Here is a 22,753-nt window from a genome sequence, read left to right on the forward strand (position 1 = left end):
CATATGTATCTAACGAATCACGTGGCTCGTCTGGACGACGTAAGTGTGTGTCCGACTCAGTTTTCTTGTCAACCACGGCCGGATCCGTAGTTTCCATACAAAACGTGATTGCGGCGGGATGCCCGTAATAAGACCCTGTGCATGGGATAGCCTCGAACGGTGGTGCCTCTTTAAAAGGAGATCATGCGCCCCCGGACATCCGTGTTTACATAAACTAAGCAATCTCTTCGGAATGTGATCAGATTTTTGGTCTCGCCTCGCCTGCGTGCTCGTTGGCGGAAGCTGTGTCTCTGCTCAAAAGAAGAGGCAAAAGACAAGAGCAAAAAAAATTGGCTCTGGCGCTTATACACTAAGCGATCAGCCACAAGAAGCGTATTTCGGTCGTTGTTTATTGGCGCTGCGTCACAGCGTTCCCGTAGCGTTCCGCCTGACGATCGCTCTCTCTCTCTAATGTGGGCCGAAGCGCTTCCTATGTGGTTACCGACTACGAAGGAAACCAGACGGCACGTACTACGGCCGCGGTTGTCGGCCGGTGCGTGCGGTTGGCGCGCCGACGTGACGCGACGCCTGAAACACGTCGGAAATACGCCTCCTTGTGGTTGCCGTTGCGCGTCGTCGCCGCCAGCGCCGTCGCTGCCGACGGTCGCGGCGCCCGGAGCCATTTTTTTTTTTTTTTTGTACGTCCCCGTCGCTGTCTCGTCCGGTCGGTGTGCACCGGCCGCGCCTCACGAATGCAATACGACCACCGCGTTCCTGCGGTTTTTCACGCGGGCCTCGCAAGTGTTGTTCCTTCTTGTTATCTTCTATGTTGTGTGGAAACCGAGAGAGACATCTTTTCCATTCATGATGTGATGTCCCACAAACTTTCCTCGCCCCCCGTTTCAATCATTAAGGTAAGCATTTAATAAACTGCCTGGCTTACGAACCACTGTCTTTCTTTCTCTTCACTCTTTGCTAGCGAGTGAGTGAGTGAGTGAGTGAGTGAGTGAGTGAGTGAGTGAGTGAGTGAGTGAGTGAGTGAGTGAGTGAGTGAGTGAGTGAGTGAGTGAGTGAGTGTACCCTTTGTTGTGCTCGCACAACCACCGGTCTGCTTGCTTACTTCACATGGCTAGTTTACCGGCCTACAACATTTTCTTAAATTGTAGAAGGTGTGACAAAGTTCAAATACTTGTGAACTTTAGCACGCAGCGGGCAAATAAAGGTAAATAAAACTGCAAATAAATCAAGCGGTTATGTATGGGGATTGCACACACTATTTATTGTTACGTGAAGAAAAAAAAATGGGAGGTAGGTCTCTGTGGTGCCGGCTGTGCCAAAGACCCAAAAACACACTGAAGAAGAAAAGAACAGAGACAACAAGATGAATATAACAAAATAATAAAACAAACAGTGCGCACGCTATCACGGATATCACAAGCATGTAAGGGGTGTAATCACGGGGCATCAACATCGGTAGCATGGCTTAGTTATTCGGCGCAGCCACCTCACCACATTGGGAGAATCCCACATCTAAACTTGCTCGTAAACTTAATGCGTGGAGCGCGCAATAGTGAACTGGCGCTCAGGGACAGTTCGTGAGATTAGCGTCTACTAAGAAGTTCGCGAAGGGCACTGACCGCGCACGCCTCTGCCTACCAGGTCACGACGCCGGTCCGAGCACTTTGCTCGCCGATAGAAGACATCTGTGAGGAAGGTTCGGACAGTCACGCAGGCGATCCCACTGTTGGTCCCATCGTGGGCATTCTATAAGTATACGCTTCACTAAAGCGTCCGGGTTGTCGCAGAAACTAGGGTCTGGGTACGTTCTTCGTTTAATGCGCGGCATAAGTGATCAAGCGACGTCAAGAAACACCAGCATTGCGGCTGCTACGAAGCCCACGACGGATCGTACGACTCGGCACGACTGTTTTGGCACGCATACTTGCCAAAATTAAACGTTTGAGAACACAAATGAAAATATAATCAGGAATCGGTGCGTTCGTATAGATGATATTTGCCACTGGCCAGCCGCCTTCGCTAATAATAGTTAAAGTCGCGAACAATATGAAAGGAAACGACTATTCTTTTTAAACAACAATTCGTGATGCTTTGGTTCAAATATAGGAACTTGATATAACAATTACTTTTCCTGTTGAACATTTAGTCCTATTGAACACTTTTATGAAGGGCATGTGTGTTTAGTTATCACGGGCGTTTGAAAAGAAACTTTTCATATGCCTTTTCATGTTGCCAACGACTGTTCATCGTTCGTAGTGGCTGGAATTTGCTCGTACACGAACCATGCTAGCGTAAGAGTTGTTTTGTGAACACGGGCCCATAAGTCGGCAACCTAAATTCGTGCCACTGCACCGCACTGTCCTTTCAGCAGGAAAGTGACAATGGTTTGTTCATATCAGCACTTAGTTCAAGTGATGTTGGCTGAGACCACGTATCGAAAGTGATTCGAGAATTCTGCGTTGAGCAAACGAGATCACACTCTGACAAACATCGATCAGTATATCGCAACTTGTTCGGAGGACGAGATCTCTAAGAAGCAATTAGCTAGACTGTCTTGTTATCTTTAACACATCCAATAATTTCGGTTGGGTCGTAATAGTGCAAGAGGAGCGAAGAGCTAGAGAGATGTGAGTGAATGTTCGCTGAGGCAAGGTTTCGAAGAGACATGTTGGCCAACCGGGTCACCGCCACTGAAAAAAAAAAAGTACACACATGTAACGCAAAGCTGTAATTTAATTACGCGCAGCTTGTCTGAGTTAGCGAGGTAGCAGCAGCGGTGAATGACACGAACACGCCCTCGTCGCCTGCAGCTGAGCTAGCACTGTCAGGAGAACGACAGCGATGTATGATGGTTGACGAGGGAAGAATTCAGACGAGAAGTGTACGGCACACAAAAGTACGACACGGGTGTAACTTCATTTGAGGTTTCTATCCCCTTTGTGCGACAGTGGCACATCCATTCTGGGGAACCGGCCAAGAATGGTCACCCACTTGCACGTACACCCCAGTGGCCGAAATTGTCTATTCGGGCACACATCAAGTGGTCTAAGTTGTCTGCTTGGCAATACAGCACTCAGAAGCACGTTGCCTTCGAGATCTGGCACCGATGTGATCTCGTAGGGCCACGACCCACACGCACGTCTGCATCCTTTGTACATCACAGTTGCACATTTATTCTGGAGGATTGGCTAAGAACGGGCACATATTATCCAGTGGCAACGTGGCCGGTTGCCCATAACCAGTTGGCCTAAATTGTCTACTCGGAAACCGCCGCGACAGCGCAAGTGTCTGTGACCTTCCGCTGCCGAGCTCGCGGTCACGGGTTCGATCCCCATCGCGGAGGCGACATTCTGATGGGGGCAGAATGCAAATACACGAGCGGTACATGATCGTATTGCCCGTGTACCGCGCCTATGGCGCATGTAAAGGAACTTCAGCCGCAGAGTAGCTGGCTAGAGGAATGTACCTCAGGCCGACCTCTCTGTATTTCGTATCATTAAACTCTCTCTCTCTGTCTCTCTCAGGTGGTCAAAACTAATCCTATGGTCACGTGACGCATCTTCATTGGACCCTTACTACACAGATAATACAAAGTGGTTCTTTTCAAACTCTTAAGTTAGCGTATCACTTCACACTCCTCACAAATCCAAAAAAAGAAAATAGCTTTATTTTAAATTTAAATGTCAAATGTCAAATGTCAAATTTAAATGTTTTTTATTTAAAAGTCAAAGCTCGCATCAGGACATGTCAGTACACCTCACCACTGCCCGGTTCTGCAGGATCACTGATTTTTCCTGCGAAAGTCACCACCTTGAAGTTCAAGACATCACGCCAGACGGCCTAAGGAATTCCCTTTGCCGTGTTGAGACATAACAGTATACACGGCACCTAGCCGTATCGACTTTGCTGTGTTATAGCAGTGTGTTAGTCAGGCGACCAACTTTTTCGGGAAAAAGAGAGCCATTCAGGTTTCGCACCTGCACACCTGATACACAGATCTCTTAAGTGGTTAAGCGTTGCGCACGTTTGGCTTGTGTTGTCCTTGTTATGAGTGTATGCCACAAAGAAAGAAAAAAAAAACAGAAATCGCACATAGGCAAAAAAAATTTAAAGAAAGAAGACGAAGCAGGTAAGTTCCGGTCTCCAGACGCCACAGGAAGCGGCTCTACGCCAGCCAGCGAGTCCAGAGAAAGAGGAAAGAGCGAAAAAGTACACAGGAAAGGAGACGACAATGAACTAAAAGAAAAAGGTAAGCGATGACAACATCCGGGAATACAAAAGGTAAGGGCACGCTTTGTCTTCCACTAAACGAAAGAAAAGAATAAAACAAAACGGCAGCAAATAAATGTCGCTTAGCACGGAATAGTGCATAGAAGTAATATGCAGTGCCAGCCTAGTCTTATGTGGCCATACGCTCCGCAGAAACACAAAAACCACGCTGAAATAGCGGACATTATGAATTGTGCGCGAAAAGAAGAAATAAAAACGTGTAGGAGGTACTTTTTTTCCTTTTTCTTTCCTAGTATGATTGTTGCTGTTCATCTTTAGGCCTCAAAAGTCCACCATGGCTACGAGGATGCCACTTGTGCCACATAAGGTTCTTTAGTTTCACCATGAAAACACATCAATATTTCATTTCTATTTTACGTTCAGCTTCAGTTTCTATGCGGCCGGCGTGGCGGATGATCTCATTCACGAACTCGTTCTCATGCGATGAAACCATGGCCTCCAAACAATCGAGCGGCGCGCTGTGTGCGCCGCACAATAATTACTAAAGTTAACGGTGGCGCTGCGGTCGTTAAGGTACTATGGGAACGATGGGTTGCACATGAATGTGTCTAATCCTCGTTCTTGTTGCTTCAGGCGTTCTTGTGGCCCTGTTCGCGCTTTCTCCCTCTACATTTCCAGGCATCCACAGGTGTCACAATCACATGACAGGAGAATATTGTGCACGTGCAATATCACTGAGACATAGTTGCACTTATACGGCAATACAGTCGACTTATATTAATTTGACGTTGGTTAATTCTGAGTTTCGATTAATTCGGCTTCTCGCTTTATTCGAACGCGAAAGTATGCCGCGTCAGTTAATGCTACCTCCATCACGTGCGCAGCGGTTACCAAAAGCTTGAAGGCATTCGATTGGATTGGATTGGAGCCAACATTATTTGTGCCTCGTCGGGGCCCTCGCGCGCCCCGACGAGGGCCTACGTCATCTACGAAGTCGCTGTTACTCGGCGCGGGTCTCTGCTCGCCGTTGCCGGCTCGCTGGGTCCCTGCCTTTCGAGTGCCCCGAGGACCTGCTGGACGGCCCAGAGGTGTTCGTAGGTCGTAGCTCTTCGCGGCTGCCTCGAGCCGCGATGGGATCGTTCTTGATTTTGCTTCTTCCGGTTTTTTTAACGCAGACCCACAAGATGTGCGTGTAATCTGCCGTCTCCCTCCGGCAGACTCTGCACTTATTACGTTACTCCCTAATGCGAAATTAGAGCGCAGCTGTATATGAGTTTTCATTTCGCGTATCAACATTATGTATCATGATTACATAGGAAGAGAACGCCGTGGGTAGTGTGCTTTGTTTCCTTACAGACGACGCGCACTACTTTAGCGCCACATCGTAGCCATCGTCACCACACGGCCTGTCTCGCGTGGCACTATGCTTTTATTCTCACGCTTTCGTCAGTGGGGGGAAACTTCCTGGTTTCGGTGGCAGGTGTAATTGGCGCCATCTCTGTATTGGACAAATCCGAAAATCCGTTTCCCTTGCATGGCTTCGTAGATCGTCGCGCGCACGCGCGCTGATCCAGGTGGCCGAGCCCTTCCCCCCCAACTCTTCTCCAATCGCCCTCCCTCGTTACTCCCTCGCAACTCCCTCACCTTCGACTGTCTCCGCGCGCACGCCGTGCGACCCCGCCGGCCCGTCTCCAGCTCAGCCCGCTGCATGACGTTTCATGTTTCGTTATCTGCTGTTATCGCGAAGCGTGCGCTGCTGTGCGTTCACCGTCGTGGGTAGTTTCGTCAGTTTCGTGGTCCTCGGTAGCTGTGTGCTTGTGCTCCGCGATGTTTCGCCCGTTTCACGACTCGCACCGCTCGTGCATCGTGCAGTGGTGCACAAATGCCTCAAAAACAAGCCCTGCAAGGTTGTTCCGGGTGCCTAAAGACAACAGGTGAGCGCTCAGACCAAAGGACATCAGAAGGCGCATGTACACGAACACAGCCCTGTCCATGTGTGTGCTCCATGAGGCTCCGGACGTCGTTGCGCCTTGATTATGCTACACTTGCCTCTTCCCGGTAGAGAAAGCTGGCAAATAGGTGTTCCTCCTCATTGTCATCTGCTCTATAACTTGTGTTTTTCCGTGCCAAGTCTCATTCTGCAACTTCAGCAACTTGCTCAGCTTTCCATACCGCCCTCAGCGCTTTTTCTGTGTGTCACGTTCTACAAACGTACTAACAGCTGAAAAATTACTGTTCGTGTTTGTGTACTATCTCAGTAACCACCGATGTGAAAACCGCGCGAACAACCTCCATGTGTAGGCATGATACACTTTTTTTTTCTTCTGCAGGGACAGCATGAGCATTGCAAGTGTCCTACATGCATATTTTTGCAATACGTCTTTATTATACAAACGAGTGCCCAGTAGATACCACTTAGTGCCTTAAGCGACGTAATTTTATTGCTAAGCATTGCATTCGGGTCGAAAGAAAAGTCGTGTTGTTGGCTTATTTTACCTGGGGTGCGATCGGAGATGGTTGTTCGGCGCGTTCGTTCGGTTACCGGCGCGCGCGATTGGCCTACTCCGCGCCGACGTCGCCAGCCGCAGGGCGCGGCCATGTTTTTGGTGACGTCAAAATGACGACACGCTCCTGTCAATCATCTTCCCACCGAGCATTTCGTCTGCTAGGCGCCGAACGCGACGGGAGCTGGGAAGTTTGGAGCGATCACACGGCTTCGCATGGCGCGTCTGGTGGATTGGATTGGATCCAACCGGCGGCTGCGGCATGGCATGTTTGGATCCAATCCATAGTTTAATTCGAGAAAATGACGCTTCCGTTGGGAACTCGGGTTGTTGCGCTGGCGTTTCTAGAGGAAGGAGGAGAGCGGGTGGCGGTGCGAAACGCGTTTGAAGAAATGGCAGAAAGTGAATTCCGGCGTCGTTTTCGTTTCTCGAAATAAATAATTCGTTGGTTGTACAGCGAAATCGACCCCATCATCGGTGCCAGCGAGCCAATGGAATGTTGTCGCTGCCTCTTGAAAAGTGCGCCACTCTTCCCGTCGTTTCTTTTTCTTTTTTCTTCTCGCCGTGCGCGACACCACCTAGGGACGACACAAAGAAACTAATAGTTATAAATTGCAGTAGTCACACGCACTACTATTTGAAAACGTGCTTGAGAAGAAAAAATACCTTTTTTTAGATAAAGATTTCATTCATTTGGAAGACGAAACATTTCGTTTTGTAGTATACCGTCTGCAAGCAGACGACAAACGACGGAAGTAAACTTCCGGGGAGGTCACCGCTTCCTGATTGGCTGCTCTCTCCGCCCCGTTGTCACAAATTTTGCATACTGCCACATTGTGACGTTGCAGCAACCGATCAGAACGCGTATCGAACAAAATATCTCCGATCGCGCCCCTGGTCTTTGATTGAGGAATAAGCCTTTCTGCGAATGTTTTCTGTTGCGCTGCTGCAAAAGCCGACTACCTCCTGTTCCCCTTGCCACCGTTACTCAAGTTGTGGCCAAGTGCAAAATAATGTGATAATGTGTATTTCAGTTTTTAGTAAATGTTATTTTTGTTCCGCCATGTCTTTTTCAATTTGTTCAGCAGTAATGAACATGTCACGCATTTCATATACTTTCGGGCAGATTTATAAGTAAGCTTCTTTTTTTTTTGTATGGGTCTCAATCAAACAATTTTAGCATTTTATTCAATCTTTAGGTATTTTGCGTGTCCTTGTTTTTGCCATTACCAGTGAGTTTTCCCCTTTTTATAGTTGTCATGGCTATGTCATACATGTCCAGTTTTGTGCAATAACTTAGTGCATATATCAGAAGCTCGTCTACATTTCGGTCTTCAGGGCGTTATATAAAAATCTTGTTTTTTTGTGTGTGTTTGTGTATGTGAAACGGCCTTCGCGTTTTCTAGCGCTTTCTTTTGTTATTTCACCGTCTGTGAACTTTTGTGTTTAGTACTCTTGTATATGCCATGCACCTTTCACTATTGCTCATTTTTTGAGCGTGTATCACACCACGTTATAAGAAAGATATGTTTTCGGAAACGAAGTCAATAAATCGGACCAAAGATGTGTTGTGTAGGAAGTGGAATTTTTTTTATGTCCCGGCACATGCCGGTATAAGTGTGGGCAAGACTGCGTGCGTGCCAAGGCATAGCCCATGGCGCACCACGCGCCAGGTCGCAAGCAATGCCAATGTGCTGCGTAGCGCGCGCATTGCTTGCGAGTTGGCGTGTGGTGCGCCGTAGCACGCGCGCGATAAAAAAAAAACAAAGAAACGCGCCTCGTACAGGTAAAAACAAAAACAAAGTAAGGGGCGCGCGCGGCATGGGGGAAAGGGGGAAAGTGAGCGCAGCGGTTCGACATAATAAAAACAAAAAACAAAAGAAAGTGTCTTGTGTTGAATACCAGTGCTGTTGTATGGCAGTTTTTTTTTCCTTTATATATTTCCGGTTCTTTTTTCCTTTTTCCTGTTTTTTCCCATGCTCGTGTGTATATTTTACAATCCACTTCCTGTTTGAGCCTATGCAAAGGCCCAGAGTATTGTTAAATAAAAAAAAAATAAGAGAACGTTTGGGAGAGGAGGTGCCGCGCGGTTGCTTTTCCTGTTGCCATGACAACGTAATCGTGTGCGCCGCCGTTTTGCTTCTGCGTCACCCATTGGTTAGGGTCGTAACTGAAGGGGACCTTGGCGCTAGTGTCGAAAGAGCGTCTGCTCGAAAACAACCAATGGCAGCCATGCGGAGATTCACCCCCCTGCTTTCGTTGCGCCAACGACGAGAGCGGATCTTCTACGCGGGGAAATCGTGCCACCAGTGCAGCGGTGTCAGCGGCGACTACACCCAAGTATAGTGAACTAGAATACTTTATATTCTACTTCTTTATATTATTCTTTATATTAGAATACTAATATATTCTAGTTCACTATAACCCAAGCGAGCGTCACAACCAGCATTACTCGCAGCCGCTTAACATCGCCGCTTTCAGGAGCAGTGATACACGTAAAAAACGCTAGTACCGCGGACTGACCTCAGCAACTGACGACGCGGACGAACGTAGCCCTCCCCACCTCACGCCACCCTGGCCCCTCTTTCGGAAGCGCAGATGAGATCGCCCACACGGCGGCGGATATTGTGTACTAGAATAATGTCCTAGTACACTATGGCGGCGTACGCCGTTGCCGCCGGCAACTCAGCGCATGCGCAGGCCGTTTCCCCTCTTCTCCACTTTCCTCCTCGCACACTCTTCTTTCATCTACTGCTGCGCTACCAAACAAAGCAGAAGAGGAAAAAAAAGTAAAGTTGAATCAAAGCACATGACTTTCCTGAAACGCGAGGATGGGCTTTAAACGCGCAGCATTTACGACTTCCTGATGGATGGATGCCTGTGGTGTACTGTTGTCGCCTCCGCGACTCAATAAAGTTTAAAAAGCCGACAGTTTCTACAGGCGTTCTCGCGTGATCGCTTTGACCGCTCCAGCAGTAGTACAAAGTTGTAAAAGACAGCATTCAAGCCACATTCTGAGCCCGGGGTCTGTAAAACTTGGTCTGTAACAGTGGTAATCATCCTTTACCAATAAAGAAATGTACCACGGTATAGTGGCAGTGCACAGGCAACAGCAGTAAGGTATCAGCCATGGTGACTCAGTGGTCATGGAGTTCCGCTGCAGATCGAGGACAAAGTCGCAGATCCGACTCGCGGTTGCGGCGACTGCGTTCCGACAAACGTGAGAACGTTAAAAAGCCCGTGCCGCAGAAAATTAGGCGTCAGCGTCCCGCGTCATTCCGACAAAAAGATTTTCGAACCACACATAACCAGGCCCTTCATGTGACGCAAGGAATTCATTGAACTTATTGAATGTCCCAACTAAAATACGTGGGAAAATCGTAAACTACGACTTACACACAAACTGCAAATATGATAGTTGTCGGACTGTAATTTCAATATACGAGAAAACGTAATTCTGTTACGCGAAAACTCAAACAAACCCCTTTTCCAGCGTTTCTACAATTCATAGACCGGCGACAGCGTCCGCCATTTGCGCGCGCCGGCGCGTAAATATCTCGGAGTCCACGGAGCGGCGCGCCCGCTTCCTTGAAACACTTTCATATGCCGCTCGCCTCGCGTTTCTACCTGAAAACCCGCCTTCGTGCACAGCGTTCTCTGCGAGCGTTTCCCATTAAACATTACCGTTGCATACGCTGCAGTTGCCGGAAGCGTGAGAAACAGTCAGGGATCTTTGAATGCTATCGGCGTTCCACTCTTATAGGCGAAGTTTAAGCGTCCTCAAAATTTCTAATTCGGAGCCCCGCAGTTCATCCTTCATTATCTAAATAGCAGTTCCGGCCGTTAAACTCAATCGTTACAGTAAAACAAGAACGATTAAAAGGACCGAACAATATACTAGGCAAAGTTGAGCAAACGCTCAACTTTGACAACGATAAGCGGCGAGTATAGGGGCGGATGTCGTTGGATTGAGCTGCGCTGCTATACCTACGGATGCGTCGCAGTACGTTCCAGAACTGCCGCTGGTGTTTACGTATACATTCGGAAATTCGAATGCACGCAAACACCATTCGCGTGTTTCGAACAAACTGTTTAAACAGACCTATCTCGCTGTACGTATACATATATAGAAATGGGAGCAACGTTCAGGGAAGTTTCCACCGCAATGCGCGCGTTTGCAAAAGAGCGATAACACGATTTCTTTTTTTCACAGCGATTTCCGCGGAAAAGTAAAACGCTTGGTAATATTGAAGTCGGCTTCGTGTCGTCATAAAGCCTATTTGCTGTTATATATGACATTCTAAATGATTCCGGATCGCTATATAATGGACAGTCGACGAGGCCATATCCAATATACGCTAAAACAAAAGCCGTACCGTGATCAACGAATAAAATTAACCAGCCAAGCGCATGGTTTTCAGGCAGCCCATAGCGAAAAACAAAAGGCGCGAATATGTATGACCAACTCTGGTGTGTCACGCTTTTCTTTTCTTCTTTCTCTTCTTTTTTTTTTTTTCAGATCTAGAAAAGTGGGAAGATAGGCTTGCTGCTATCGGGCAGCGCCTCCTAGATAGCAGGCATGTGCACTCTGTTTTATCATATCATGCTACTTGGACCAAAATTTCCGTTGCCAAGTCCGGCGTGACGAAAGCGGTGACGTCAAAATCACCGCGGCTTACTCGGGAGCGTCCCCATTATATTTTGTGGCAGTCGGGCAAGGTAGCGTGAAGTCACGGATCGAAGTGCGCCGGCCCCCTTGTGCTATCTATACTCGCGGACAACTTTCTGCGGCTATGAAGGGAAAGCTACGGGGGCCTGGCTGCTGCACATGTGTTACCGCGCCAAATAGTCCAGCAGCGTTTACAGTGCTTTTGGTTGCTCAGAGTATAGACGCTCAATAGACGCAGCTTCCACGTGCGACGGTTTCGCGTTTGCCCAGACACGGAAGGGAAAAGCCGTAAAACAAGTAAATCTTTACAATCAGCGATGTGTTCTGCCTTATTTAACTGTCGCTAATGAGGTGTTTACGTTTTTTTCCTTTTTCCATAGCCTAAACTATAACGCGCATTAAAACGCTGACTCCTTTCAGAAGCGCTCTCACTTGTGCGCACTTTGCCTCCGTAGCTCTCCCTTGATTGCCGCAGAAAGTTGTCCGTCTCGGGCGAGCAGTCGGAGGGAGGATGATAGGATGCTGTCGCTCACTCTCTCGGTCGGTCGGTCGGTCGGTCTATTCGCTATGAGACGACGTCTGTCACGGATGTCCCAACGGTCGCGCAGGCGAACCCGCTGTGGGTCATACTGAGAACGTTTCCATGTTAAAATTGTCACATTATCTTACGGCAACCACTACTAAAGTTAATTAAAAAGGAAGCCCAGAGTTGTTTTTGTAATCCCGCGACACTGCGGCTCATACCCTACTCGCGGAGTTGGCCATGGCACAGGCGGATGACGTTTAATGAGTATAGATATTAAATTTCACTCGGAAGTGTGCGAAAATATACTAAACCTGATAAATGCAATACAGTTGATGACGTAGCCTGTGTTGAAATGTATGAAAAAGTAATAATGATAGCGTAAGCAGATGTAAGAGCCAAGCCGACGTCGTCGTTGTTGTTGATCTGAGCGGTTGTAGCTCATGGCCACATGGGGGATAGGTCATGAATTGGGTTGTTAAATTAGGTGGATAAAGAAAAAGAGAATTAGCAGTTGGAATGTTGGAACATAGCAAAAATTTTAAAAAGGTAAACTTTGCTGTTTTTATTGCTTCAAAACTTGGCTCGCACCCATAGGGGGTATTGGCCACACTATAGGTTGTTTGAAAAATGCATCTAATAAAATATCGAAAGGGGGTAAAGCCATACATTCAAAACGAAGCATTAGGCGACTTAATGACAATATGAATTTCGTGAGGGGCTATACATGAATTTAGGATAAAATGAAAATAATGTAAAGCGTCTCGCAGTCGGTACACTAGCAGCGAAACCTTTCTGACGCGGAGGCGGTAGTACTGAGACAGCTCCAGACCGGATCGCTACCGAGCCCGAGACTGATGAATCGTATGTACCCCGAGACATATCCGACAGATATGTGCAGAGTCTGCCGGAGGGAGACTGCAGACTACACACACATCTTGTGGGACTGCGTCACATATCCAGAAGATTCAAAATCAAGAACACTCCCACCGTGGCTCGAGGCAGCCGCGAAGAGCTATGACCGAGACGATAAGCACTGGGCCGTCCAGCAGATCCTCGAGGCGCTCGAAAGGCACGGACCCAGCGAGCCGGCAACGGTGAGCGGAGACCCGCGCCGAGTAACGGCGACTTCGAGGATGACGTAGGCCCTCGTCGGGGCGCGCGCGCGCGCCCAACTGCAGGCATAAATAAAGTTGTCTCCAATCCAATCCAATGACGCTTCAATAAACTTGTGTACAGAAGTTATAATCATTGATCCTTGGCTTGTGCCTGCGTGACAGGCGCCAAAGGACAAGATGTTTGGTGTAGTAAGTGCTAAACTTAGTTTACTAGTTGGTAAACGTATTCGCTGACAGGGCGTCTTCGTCGTCGTCCTCATCTGCCGCAGCAGTGGCAAAGGTCGCAAGCCGGCTAGCAACGATGGCGCACGAGACAAAACACGCTGTTAATTCACATGGCCATACGCTCCCCTAAAGCGTCGGGGTTATCGCAGAAAGTACAATGCTGGACATTCTTCTTCTGACGCGACACGGGAAGTGCGTACGGTGGACCAGCAATATCCAGGAGGAGCTACGGCAATTGGGCTGTGTAACGTCGTACTGCGAATGGTGCGACGACAAAGTGCACGTCGCTGCATTCTGGGTAAACTTATGGCCGCAGTGTTGTCGCAGCATTGCGGAGCTACGTTGGGCACGCCGTAAGTACCTCCGTGTTCTATAATGCGTGTCGTCGTTGTGCGAGTGGGTGTGCGGTATTCAAAAAGTTGGAGAGCCCGGATAAAGTAACCTACAAGTTAATGACAGCCTGAAGTGCGCAAGCACATATGCATGCGTTGTGTACAGCGAAGAGAAACAAGAGGCAGTCAGACGCTGTCTTCGCTGTATACGTCGCACGTGTTTGCGCTCTTCGGGCTGTCATTGAGATGTATACCAGCTCGCCCAGCAGCCAAGTTGTGCAAACTTACAACATCATCGCCTTTCTTGTTATCGCGTGTACCGTATAGACCCGCGTGTAAGGCCCGCACTTTTTTGTTTCCACCAATTTGACGAGGAGCAGCCCTCGTCAAATTGGTGGAAACAAAAAAACCCATGGGTTGTAAAAGAGCCAGAGATACCGTATGGACTCGTGTAAGGGCCGCGCCCCCAACTTATTGGCAGCCCAAAATTTGAGGAAAAAAAATTTACAGCTGAGGAGCAATCGCGTTCGGTGTCCCGATGTCGCGCGCACGCATCGCTGAACTTTCGCGGGCATGGCCGGGCTAGATCCCAAACCTGTCGCGGGCTGCGTACTTCTGCGTGCCACTACTAGATGGCGAGAGCGATCAAGTAGCGGCCCTTATATGGTAGCGAACGAAATGGTGGGGACCAAACCATTTCGGTCGGTACCATATAAGCGTACCGAACGAAAGTAACGGTATAAGTACCGAATATATGTATATATATATATATATATATATATATATATATATATATATATATATATATATATAAACCGATTCGTTATATGAGTGCTGTTTTGTGTGTGAGCAACTGTATTCGGCAAAACAGCAGCAGCCGCGGTCAGCGAAATCCACAAGAGAGTATGCATAGCAAGCTTCCCTTTAGAAATCCGCCCAAGGGAGGTCACGTGGCCTTCTCCTTTGTTCTCCCCCCCCTCCCCTTTACAGGAACTGGGGCTGCAACCTTCGGTTACCTTTTACACGGAAATTCAAGAGGGCTTACCGATGCGTTAAACCGATCAAAGCCGCCCTAGCGCCGAATGCCAATAATAAGGCTACGACGTAAAGGGGGCCGCGACGACTGCCTTTTGATGTTTTCTCGCTTGTGCATCCCTGCCTCTGGGTTTTTCTCCTTAAGCCAACCCCTGATTCTGCTGTCCACGCATCAGCATGCGCTGCATCCTATAGATAACGGGATACTTCCGATAACGAAATAGTATATAGACCCCCGTTGTCGTGTGCGGTATTCACCTGCGTCACGTGCGCGTTGCAGAGTGTTATACCGTTGCACCAAACTTCAAGCAAGCCCCAAACCGCTCAACGATCATAAGTCACTACATAGTCACGCGTCTCCTGGACGGCCTCGCCTCGAGGCTCAAGTGTCAGGCAGCATCCGTCTTGTTAATTCGCATGTTAGTCAGGTTTTTCCTTTTTTTTTTTCCACCGGACGTATACGTCGCGCAACGGTGAAATCCGCGGAAATCCGCGTCTCGCGGGATGACGTCGCTCTGCGGTTACAGAGCAGGGAATAATGCGACTTCCGCGAGCCTTTTCCTCGTCGCCGCCGTCGCCGCACTCTTCTTCTCTGGGGATCCATAACACGGATCGTGTGGTAACTCGCCTTTCGTCGGCAATGCACGACTACGCGGAATCGGTGCGACCGAAGAGCAGGACCCGCAACGGTAGTTATACGTGGTGCGGCGCAGTCACTTCGTCGGAGCGACGACGCCGTTGTCGGTGCCATTCTTTAGCTGGCGGGGGAAAAAAAGACGGGGGGGGGGGGTGTATAGTCTTGCCCCCGTGCGCGAGAGATGCTCGTCGTCGCAGGAAACGGACGGAACTCGTCGCCATTGTTTTGAGAAGGACTCCATTGCATGCGCCGTTGCAACATGACCCACTGGGGAGAAGGCCAGCCGGCGAATGAACCGCGCAGTTGTTTTCGGCTGCTAATTAATTGGCGCGTTAAGCTCTGAAGGACGGCCCTTAAAAGCGCGCGTTCGCTACGTGAAGTGTCCTTGGCCTTTTGTTGCGCGCAGCGGCGGTTGTCGTTGGTGGAACAGCCAGTTCGCTTCTGTAGCCCGCGTCCGACCAACCGACCTATGCACAAACCGCTCGCAAGCCGATCTATTCGTCAGAGCCAAAATGCGTGAACGGTCCAACGTGGACTGCCGCACGGAGAGGTTAGTGTTCTTGCCTTCTTTTTCTTTTTTTCTTTTTAGCGGTGTCTGTTTTGTTAGTGCAGAAGCGATGTCTTTCCACATTTCTTTTATTTATTTATTTTCTCGCCTGGATCTCTCGCCTTCTCACTAAGACGGTCCACAAGCGAATTCAAATGACCAACTGCCGAACTTGATTCGTCCTGCTCCATTGTGTATCGGCACAATGGAATGATCCCGAGATTGAGCTGTTGAGATTTATCCTCTAGAAGTTGCGCGGTGCATTGGCTATGAGGTATACGCTCTAGAGGAGGGTTTCGGATTAACTTTAGCCGCCTGGGATTACTTGAAGCGTTCGCCTAAATCTTAGTACACTAGCGATTTTGCATTCCGCCCTCGCTGGAATGCAGCTACCGAAGTCTGGAAATGAAACCGGCATGTTGTGCTCAATAGCCGAACGTCGCAGCGATTGAGAAACCACAGCGGGTCCGCGGCGTCCTGAATATGTCCATCGAGCGTGCAGCTTCTAAATTCGTCGTCCATTTGCCACTCTCGCCCTCTCCTATTTCTTTCATTTCACTCACGCAAGTGAAGTTTGCCGTAATGGCGTCTTTTAAACCCCTGCACTTGTTTGGGTGTTCCACTTAATTTAGGAGTCGGGAATCTCTTTCGCTCACGCAAACTCTGATGCTTGCAGAGCCACTGCATCTTCTTTCTTCTTTTTTTTTTTTGTGTGTGCGTGTGTGACGGCACGCATTGCAACTTGTCAAAAACATTCCGCGTGCTGCGGTTGAGAATAGTGCCGAAACCATGTATCACATTCTGCGTCACTGACCCGAATGCACAAACGCAGAGGCAGTCGCCTTCCGCTGCGTTGAATCGGTTGAACGCATGTCCTCTGTCGCAACATTCTACAACGCGATCCTGCCTTGACAACAAAAGGCTGTGCCAGCATTATTATGTTGTCCGAGATCAGCTAGCCTCTCTGAACGCTACGCCTATAACACTGCGCACATCTTACAGTGAACAGATTTTAATGCCGCGCTCAGCACCAAAGCTGTCGAGCCGTGTACAGTAGGCAAACAGGTGTCTGCAAGTCTGCAATAAAAAGTTATTATTATTATTATTATTATTATTATTATTATTATTATTAGTAGTAGTAGTAGTAGTAGTAGTAGTAGTAGTAGTAGTAGTAGTATTACACAACAACATGAAGTGCAGCTTCAAATTTTCCCTTGGAGACCACGTTGGCTTGTGCCATTATCTTACAAACGCTGACTGGTCGTTCGTAGATGGGACAGCTGATGTTGATGGACAGGTTGATTTGTTTACCGAAGTCATTGAAGATGTCATGCGCATATTCTTACCTAGAAAAACGCCCAAAAAGTCAAAGTTGCCTCATTGGTCTTCAGGACGAAAACTATGATTTATCAGACGAAAATGCTAATGTAAAATATAAAAAGTTCTCGAAAAAAAAAAAACACTGCAGTCACTATAGACCCTGGACTATGTGCTTCTAATAAAAATGTAAGCTCCAGCTACCTGAGTAGCATTTTATTTTTGCCTGTTTGGCGTAACAAACAGCGCACAACAGCATAGTAATCAATGAAATATTGAGAATAACTTTCGATGTTTTCTCAATGTAGAAGCAATCTTGTCTTCGGGGTCACTGTTAAGTTGAGCTTCCCGTTAGAGTGCGAACTTTAGCTTGTGCGATTTAATCCATCCACGTCATTTGAGTTTGAGATGACGAGTCAGCTGAGCAGTGACAGCTAGAGGAAAGTATCCTTGTGCGAGATGATTGTCCTAACAACATAGAGACATCGGAGAGCATGACGTCTGACATGTGCACTCGGTACAGGCCGCGCAGACTGTACATCTATCACGCCTGAAGGCTGGAGGGTCCGAAGTCATAGCGGGAACGTTAAAAGTCGTAGCAACATATGCAAACGCTAAAACAACGTAGCGTTTCACTCAACTACCCGTAGCCGCTTTGATCTAAAAGCGCTCAGATCGACCTATAAAATGGCGCGCGTATGCATATACTCGGACGCCATGTGCCGCAAAAAGTGAGCCGGTCTAATACCTGAGACGAATGAAGACGGTGGCATTCGAATACCTGAGACGAATGAAGATGGTGGCATTCGGCGAGTAGCAACAAACATTCAAAGGGAGTCGTAATCTTTCCGAGCGCAACCAGTTCAGCGCACTGTATAGTGGACCGAGCCCACTGGTTCTTCCGCGCCCGACTGCAACGGAAGCTTGTTTTCGTGTAACATAAGTCTGGCGCTCAGCGATGCGGCGCAACCGACATAAATCGCTTCAAAACGACCGGCGCTATGTAGGAAACGTCAAGATCCAATAACATCGTCCTCGTAAAGCATTTCCTTTCACTCCCTCGCTGAGGAAAGTTTCAACGCAAAACGTCTTCCTTGCCGCCCTCAACGTGTACGTGCCCGCGTACTCGCATTTCGCAAAGCCAGCTGCGCACGTTCATCAAAGGTTGCTCGCGACTCTTTCAATGATGTATGCTACACCGTATACGACGGCTTTGCTGACTGATGTCAGAAAAAAAAAGAAAAGAAACTGCTCATTGTGATTGCTGGCTTTAATAGTAGTCAGCCTCTCGATTCAGTTAGAAGAGGATACGTGTTCCGGGTTCGGACCGACTGACTACACGAATGACAGGCCTGACGCGTTGGCTTCTCAGTCATGCCGCCGGTCCTCAAGAAGTTGTAGTTACAGTATCAGCCCTCTCTCACCGGCTTCCTTCATTATGCGAACTCCTGTGTTTTTCTCTCCACATATCATTAAACATTCTCTCCCTCTTTCTTTGTATACGAAAAGTCGTCCCCCCTCTTATAAGCCCATAGGATATTGTAAAATTATGGTTATAATATATATATATATATATATATATATATATATATATATATATATATATATATATATATATATACATACATATATATATATATATATCACCGCAACCGTCCTTCAACAGGGTCTCGTTCCCTCCACGAAAGAGAGCTTCGAGAATTGTATATGAATCATAAATTTAAAGCGGTAACTTGTGGAATCAATGAAATTGCTGGCAAACTCTCCTTTAGACCCCTTTAGTTTGCTAACTCCTCACACGCTTCGTCGCTCCTTATTGTTATTCTAGATATACATTCACACCTACAACTATTGGTCGGTATGATGTCAAAATGTTTGCACGTGCATTTCTAGCTGTCATGGTTCCCTAATTCTCTCTTTTATTTTGGAATTTGATTGTGCGGCCGAAACAACAGTTTAGTGCACCAATGAATAGTTTTCCTGGTTGCCTTAGGCATTTCCTAACGGATGTATATCACATATATTATATGACAGGTTTATGAAGCGATATGTATATTTCCGCGTCACTTATTAGAAATTCTTCTCGTCCTGGTGTTATGTTCAAGTTTATTAGTGTACCTTGTCATATAATTTTTCATTTATATTTTATTTTTCACGGACGCATAGACTTTCTATAAAGAAGCACACCTTGCCCGCAGACAGAAAGGATACCGCTTGTGCAAAGAATGCAACGGAACGCAGTTCGTTCAACTCAGAGGTCAGTGGAGGTCATAGTACAGGTGTCCTATAACCAGGAGGGGGGGTACTGACCGTCTTCAAGGTCGCAGAAAAGTTGCAGCGACTTCGAACAAACAACAAAAGAAACACTCTCCTGGCAGCTGCGACCCCTCGCATGCTCCTTGCTAACATGTCACCCCACTCCCCTACATTCCATTGGCTACGTCTTCTTTCCTCCCTTGCAGACACGACTGTATGTGCAACTGTTTCAGTTTCATTTTGGTATTCTTTCAAGATACATAGTTGGTTGTGAATAGTATATATTTAGGTTAATAGTATACGTGTGGGTTATTTCGCAAACTACCTACCTGATTTGCTTTCCTTCGTTTCTTTCTTTCTTTTTTTCGTTATGCCGCTGTATGTACGCGCAACTTTGTACTCCCGTTATAGAACCACTGTATGTTCGTGCAACTTTGCAGTCACGGTCGTTTTCGTTTACTTTGACATGAGCCAATGCAGTAAATGTATACGTGCTTGTGGTCATAGACTACGTTTTTTTTTTTAATGCCACTGTTTGTACGCGCAAGTTTGTAAAGTCTGTATTCACGTTTTTGTTTTCTCTCGCTCGCTTCTTTCTTATTTTGCAGAAAAATCTATATATTGAACTCTGTGTGCTTGCAATCGCACTCTTACCGATTCAGGTGCCAAAAACGCTTATCCACAACTGTGTATATTACACACACTTTATATATATATATATATATATATATATATATATATATATATATATATATATATATATATATATATATATATATATATATTACGAGGGTCTAGAATCCGGCAACGTTGGGTAGCATGTGTGGGCTTATTGACCAGTTGCCGTTACCGAAATAGATCACGTACTCGTGACGCCTGCGGCAGAAAGGGTGTTCATCCGCTGCCTATGAGTGGTGGCGCTGGCCAGCAACACTCCAGGGTTAGTTCGAGTAGTAAAGCGTAAATACCACAGAAAGTATAAGGGAAAATGGCGCCGCGATAGTTGGATTGGTAAGAGCATCGCACGCGTAATGCGAAGACGTGCGTTCGTATCACACCTGCGGCCAGTTGTTTTACATCCACCTTCGTTTCCATTAATTTATCATTTATATTGAACGCGGCCGCACTTTCCTCTCCCAAGTCATCGCCGATATCCTACGATCATGTTCTACCAAGCACAAACTGACCACCTCCTATCATCCCCAGACCAACGGCCTTACTGAGCGACTTAATCGGACTATTACTGACATGCTATCTAAATACGGTTCACCCGACCACAAGTACTGGGATGTGGCGCTGCCCTACGTCACGTTCGCCTATAATTTATCACGCCACGATACTGCTGGGTATTCCCCCTTTTACTTACTCTTCGGTCGTGACCCAGTATTACCATTGGACGCTTCCCTCCCCTTGATACAGGATCCGAGGACCGAGTACGCCCGCGACGCCATCGCCCACGCCGACCGTGCGCGCCAGCTTACTCGTCTGTTGGCATCGCAGGAATCTCAACGACGCGCTTACAATCGGCGCCATCGTGACACATATTTTTCACCAGGCTCTCTCGTGCTACTTTGGTCCCCTTGCCGCCGAGTGGGGCTCTCCGAGAAACTCCTCCCGTGCTACAAAGGCCCTTGGAGGACGACGACGACGAAGTTCGAAGGAGGCTTGTGGGCTTTTATGGGTCCGTCTTTTTCGAAGCTTCCGAGCCTTTTTTGGTCACCTAGTGGTGTAAATTTGTTATCATCGGATCCGTGAAGAAGAGAAGATTCAGCGGATACCTGATTTTGAGGTGGGCCACCCCTTTTTTGGACTTCATTGGAACTTTTGTGCTCACGCCACGCTGGCCGAGAGCTAGCGTCTGGTAGACCTAGCGCGGCATGGCAGCAATGCACGTTGAAGGGGAAGTGCTCCCGGCGGAGGACTTTACTGAAGACCTGGGATGGCGGACAGTGTCCAACCGAAAATCTAGAACTACGACGAGGCATGGATTAGGTGATGGCGGTTCGCCAAGTGAGATGCCTGAACGACGGGGCGCAGGTGAACGGCGCGGAGGCTCGGCAATCAAGAATCGCATTGTGAAGGCGTCGCGCATGCCACCGATGCCACAAGAACACATCAAAATAGTCATTCGCCCACGGGGTGGACTGAATTTGGAGAAAGTTAGCTCTACAGCGGTGGGCAAGGCAATCGTAGAGGCGGCAGGCCTCGGTATTGAACAGATTCGGGAAGATGTTATTTGCCCGAACTTTATGCAAAATATCTTGGTGGCTAGTACGCCAGAAAGGAGCAACGCTGAACGATATGTGAGACTCAGGTCAATCAGAGTGGCAGACAAGGATTTTGAAGTCAGTGCGTACGAGACGGCCCCACACACTACGTGTAAGGGGGTCATTCGCAATGTAGACATTATGGATGGCCCCGCGACACTTGAGCGGAACATTGTAAACGATCGCAATCCGCTGGCTATGGCGGCCAAACGCATCAAAAACACAGGATCAGTCATCATTGTTTTCGATGGGTTAAAGGTGCCCAATTTCGTCAGATATGGGCCAACTCTGGTACGGTGCTTCCTGTATCGAAAGCAGTTGGATGTATGTTATGTGTGTGGCAAGCTTGGACATCGGGCGGACGTCTGCCCAGCCCCCGATTGTTTTGAATGCCGAGGATGCGGGGCTCGGAACCCTGAAGAGGATCACAACTGTGTGCCTTGTTGCAAGCTTTGTGGCGGACGACACCTGACCGCGGATAAACAATGCAGACAACGATACCAGCTTCCCTACGTCGTGCGTGTTCGACGACAGGAGAGAGCCAGGGCGGAGCTGACGGCGGAACAAGAGGCAGCCGAGATGGTGCAGCTGGTGAGCGCCCGCCAACGCTCTAAGGGACGCTCGCGCTCTAGGAGCCGCTCCAGGTCGAGGCAGCGGCCATCTTCTGGGACTCGTACGACCAGGAGCCGATCCGTTTCTATGGAGGCGCGGGTGCGCTTTCCTGCAGCTGGTGGCGACGGCGGCGCAGCTGGGAGCCAGACCACCTGGGCTGACAAGGTCAAGGGTGGCATCAGCGCCGGCCGAGCGCCCGAGCAGCGCCAGGAGCATGTGGATGGTAATAAGGATAGGGATAGGATTGCGCAATTGGAGAGAGAGAATCGTAGTTTAAAAGCAGCCATTGACGGGCTTATCAAAGAGATAGCTGTACTTAGGAACGGCTTACCTTCCGGTAACAACGATAGCTTAAGACAGACTGGGAAAAATGATGACTCGGTTGAGGTACCAAGGTCTGTGGAGGTCGCAGAAAAGAACATGGCGGACGAAGAGACGCCTGCTCCGAAAAAGAGGGCCTTATCCTCGACCGTCCGGATTCAGG

At 48.2% G+C, this 22,753-nt stretch overlaps 1 protein-coding gene across 1 annotated transcript in view; it reads left to right on the forward strand.

The window, feature by feature from the left end:
• The first annotated feature begins 15,674 nt into the window (after positions 1 to 15,674).
• LOC142585569 (organic cation transporter protein-like) overlaps positions 15,675 to 22,753 on the forward strand; it is a 93,072-nt gene continuing 85,993 nt past the window's right edge. Inside the window, exon 1 of the mRNA XM_075696414.1 lies at positions 15,675 to 15,820. Within this exon, the coding sequence (XP_075552529.1) occupies positions 15,783 to 15,820 (38 nt within the window). The 5' untranslated portion in view covers positions 15,675 to 15,782. The remainder of the gene's footprint in view (positions 15,821 to 22,753) is intronic.

Source organism: Dermacentor variabilis, chromosome 6 (genome assembly GCF_050947875.1).
Source record: "Dermacentor variabilis isolate Ectoservices chromosome 6, ASM5094787v1, whole genome shotgun sequence".
Classification (NCBI taxonomy): domain Eukaryota; kingdom Metazoa; phylum Arthropoda; class Arachnida; order Ixodida; family Ixodidae; genus Dermacentor; species Dermacentor variabilis.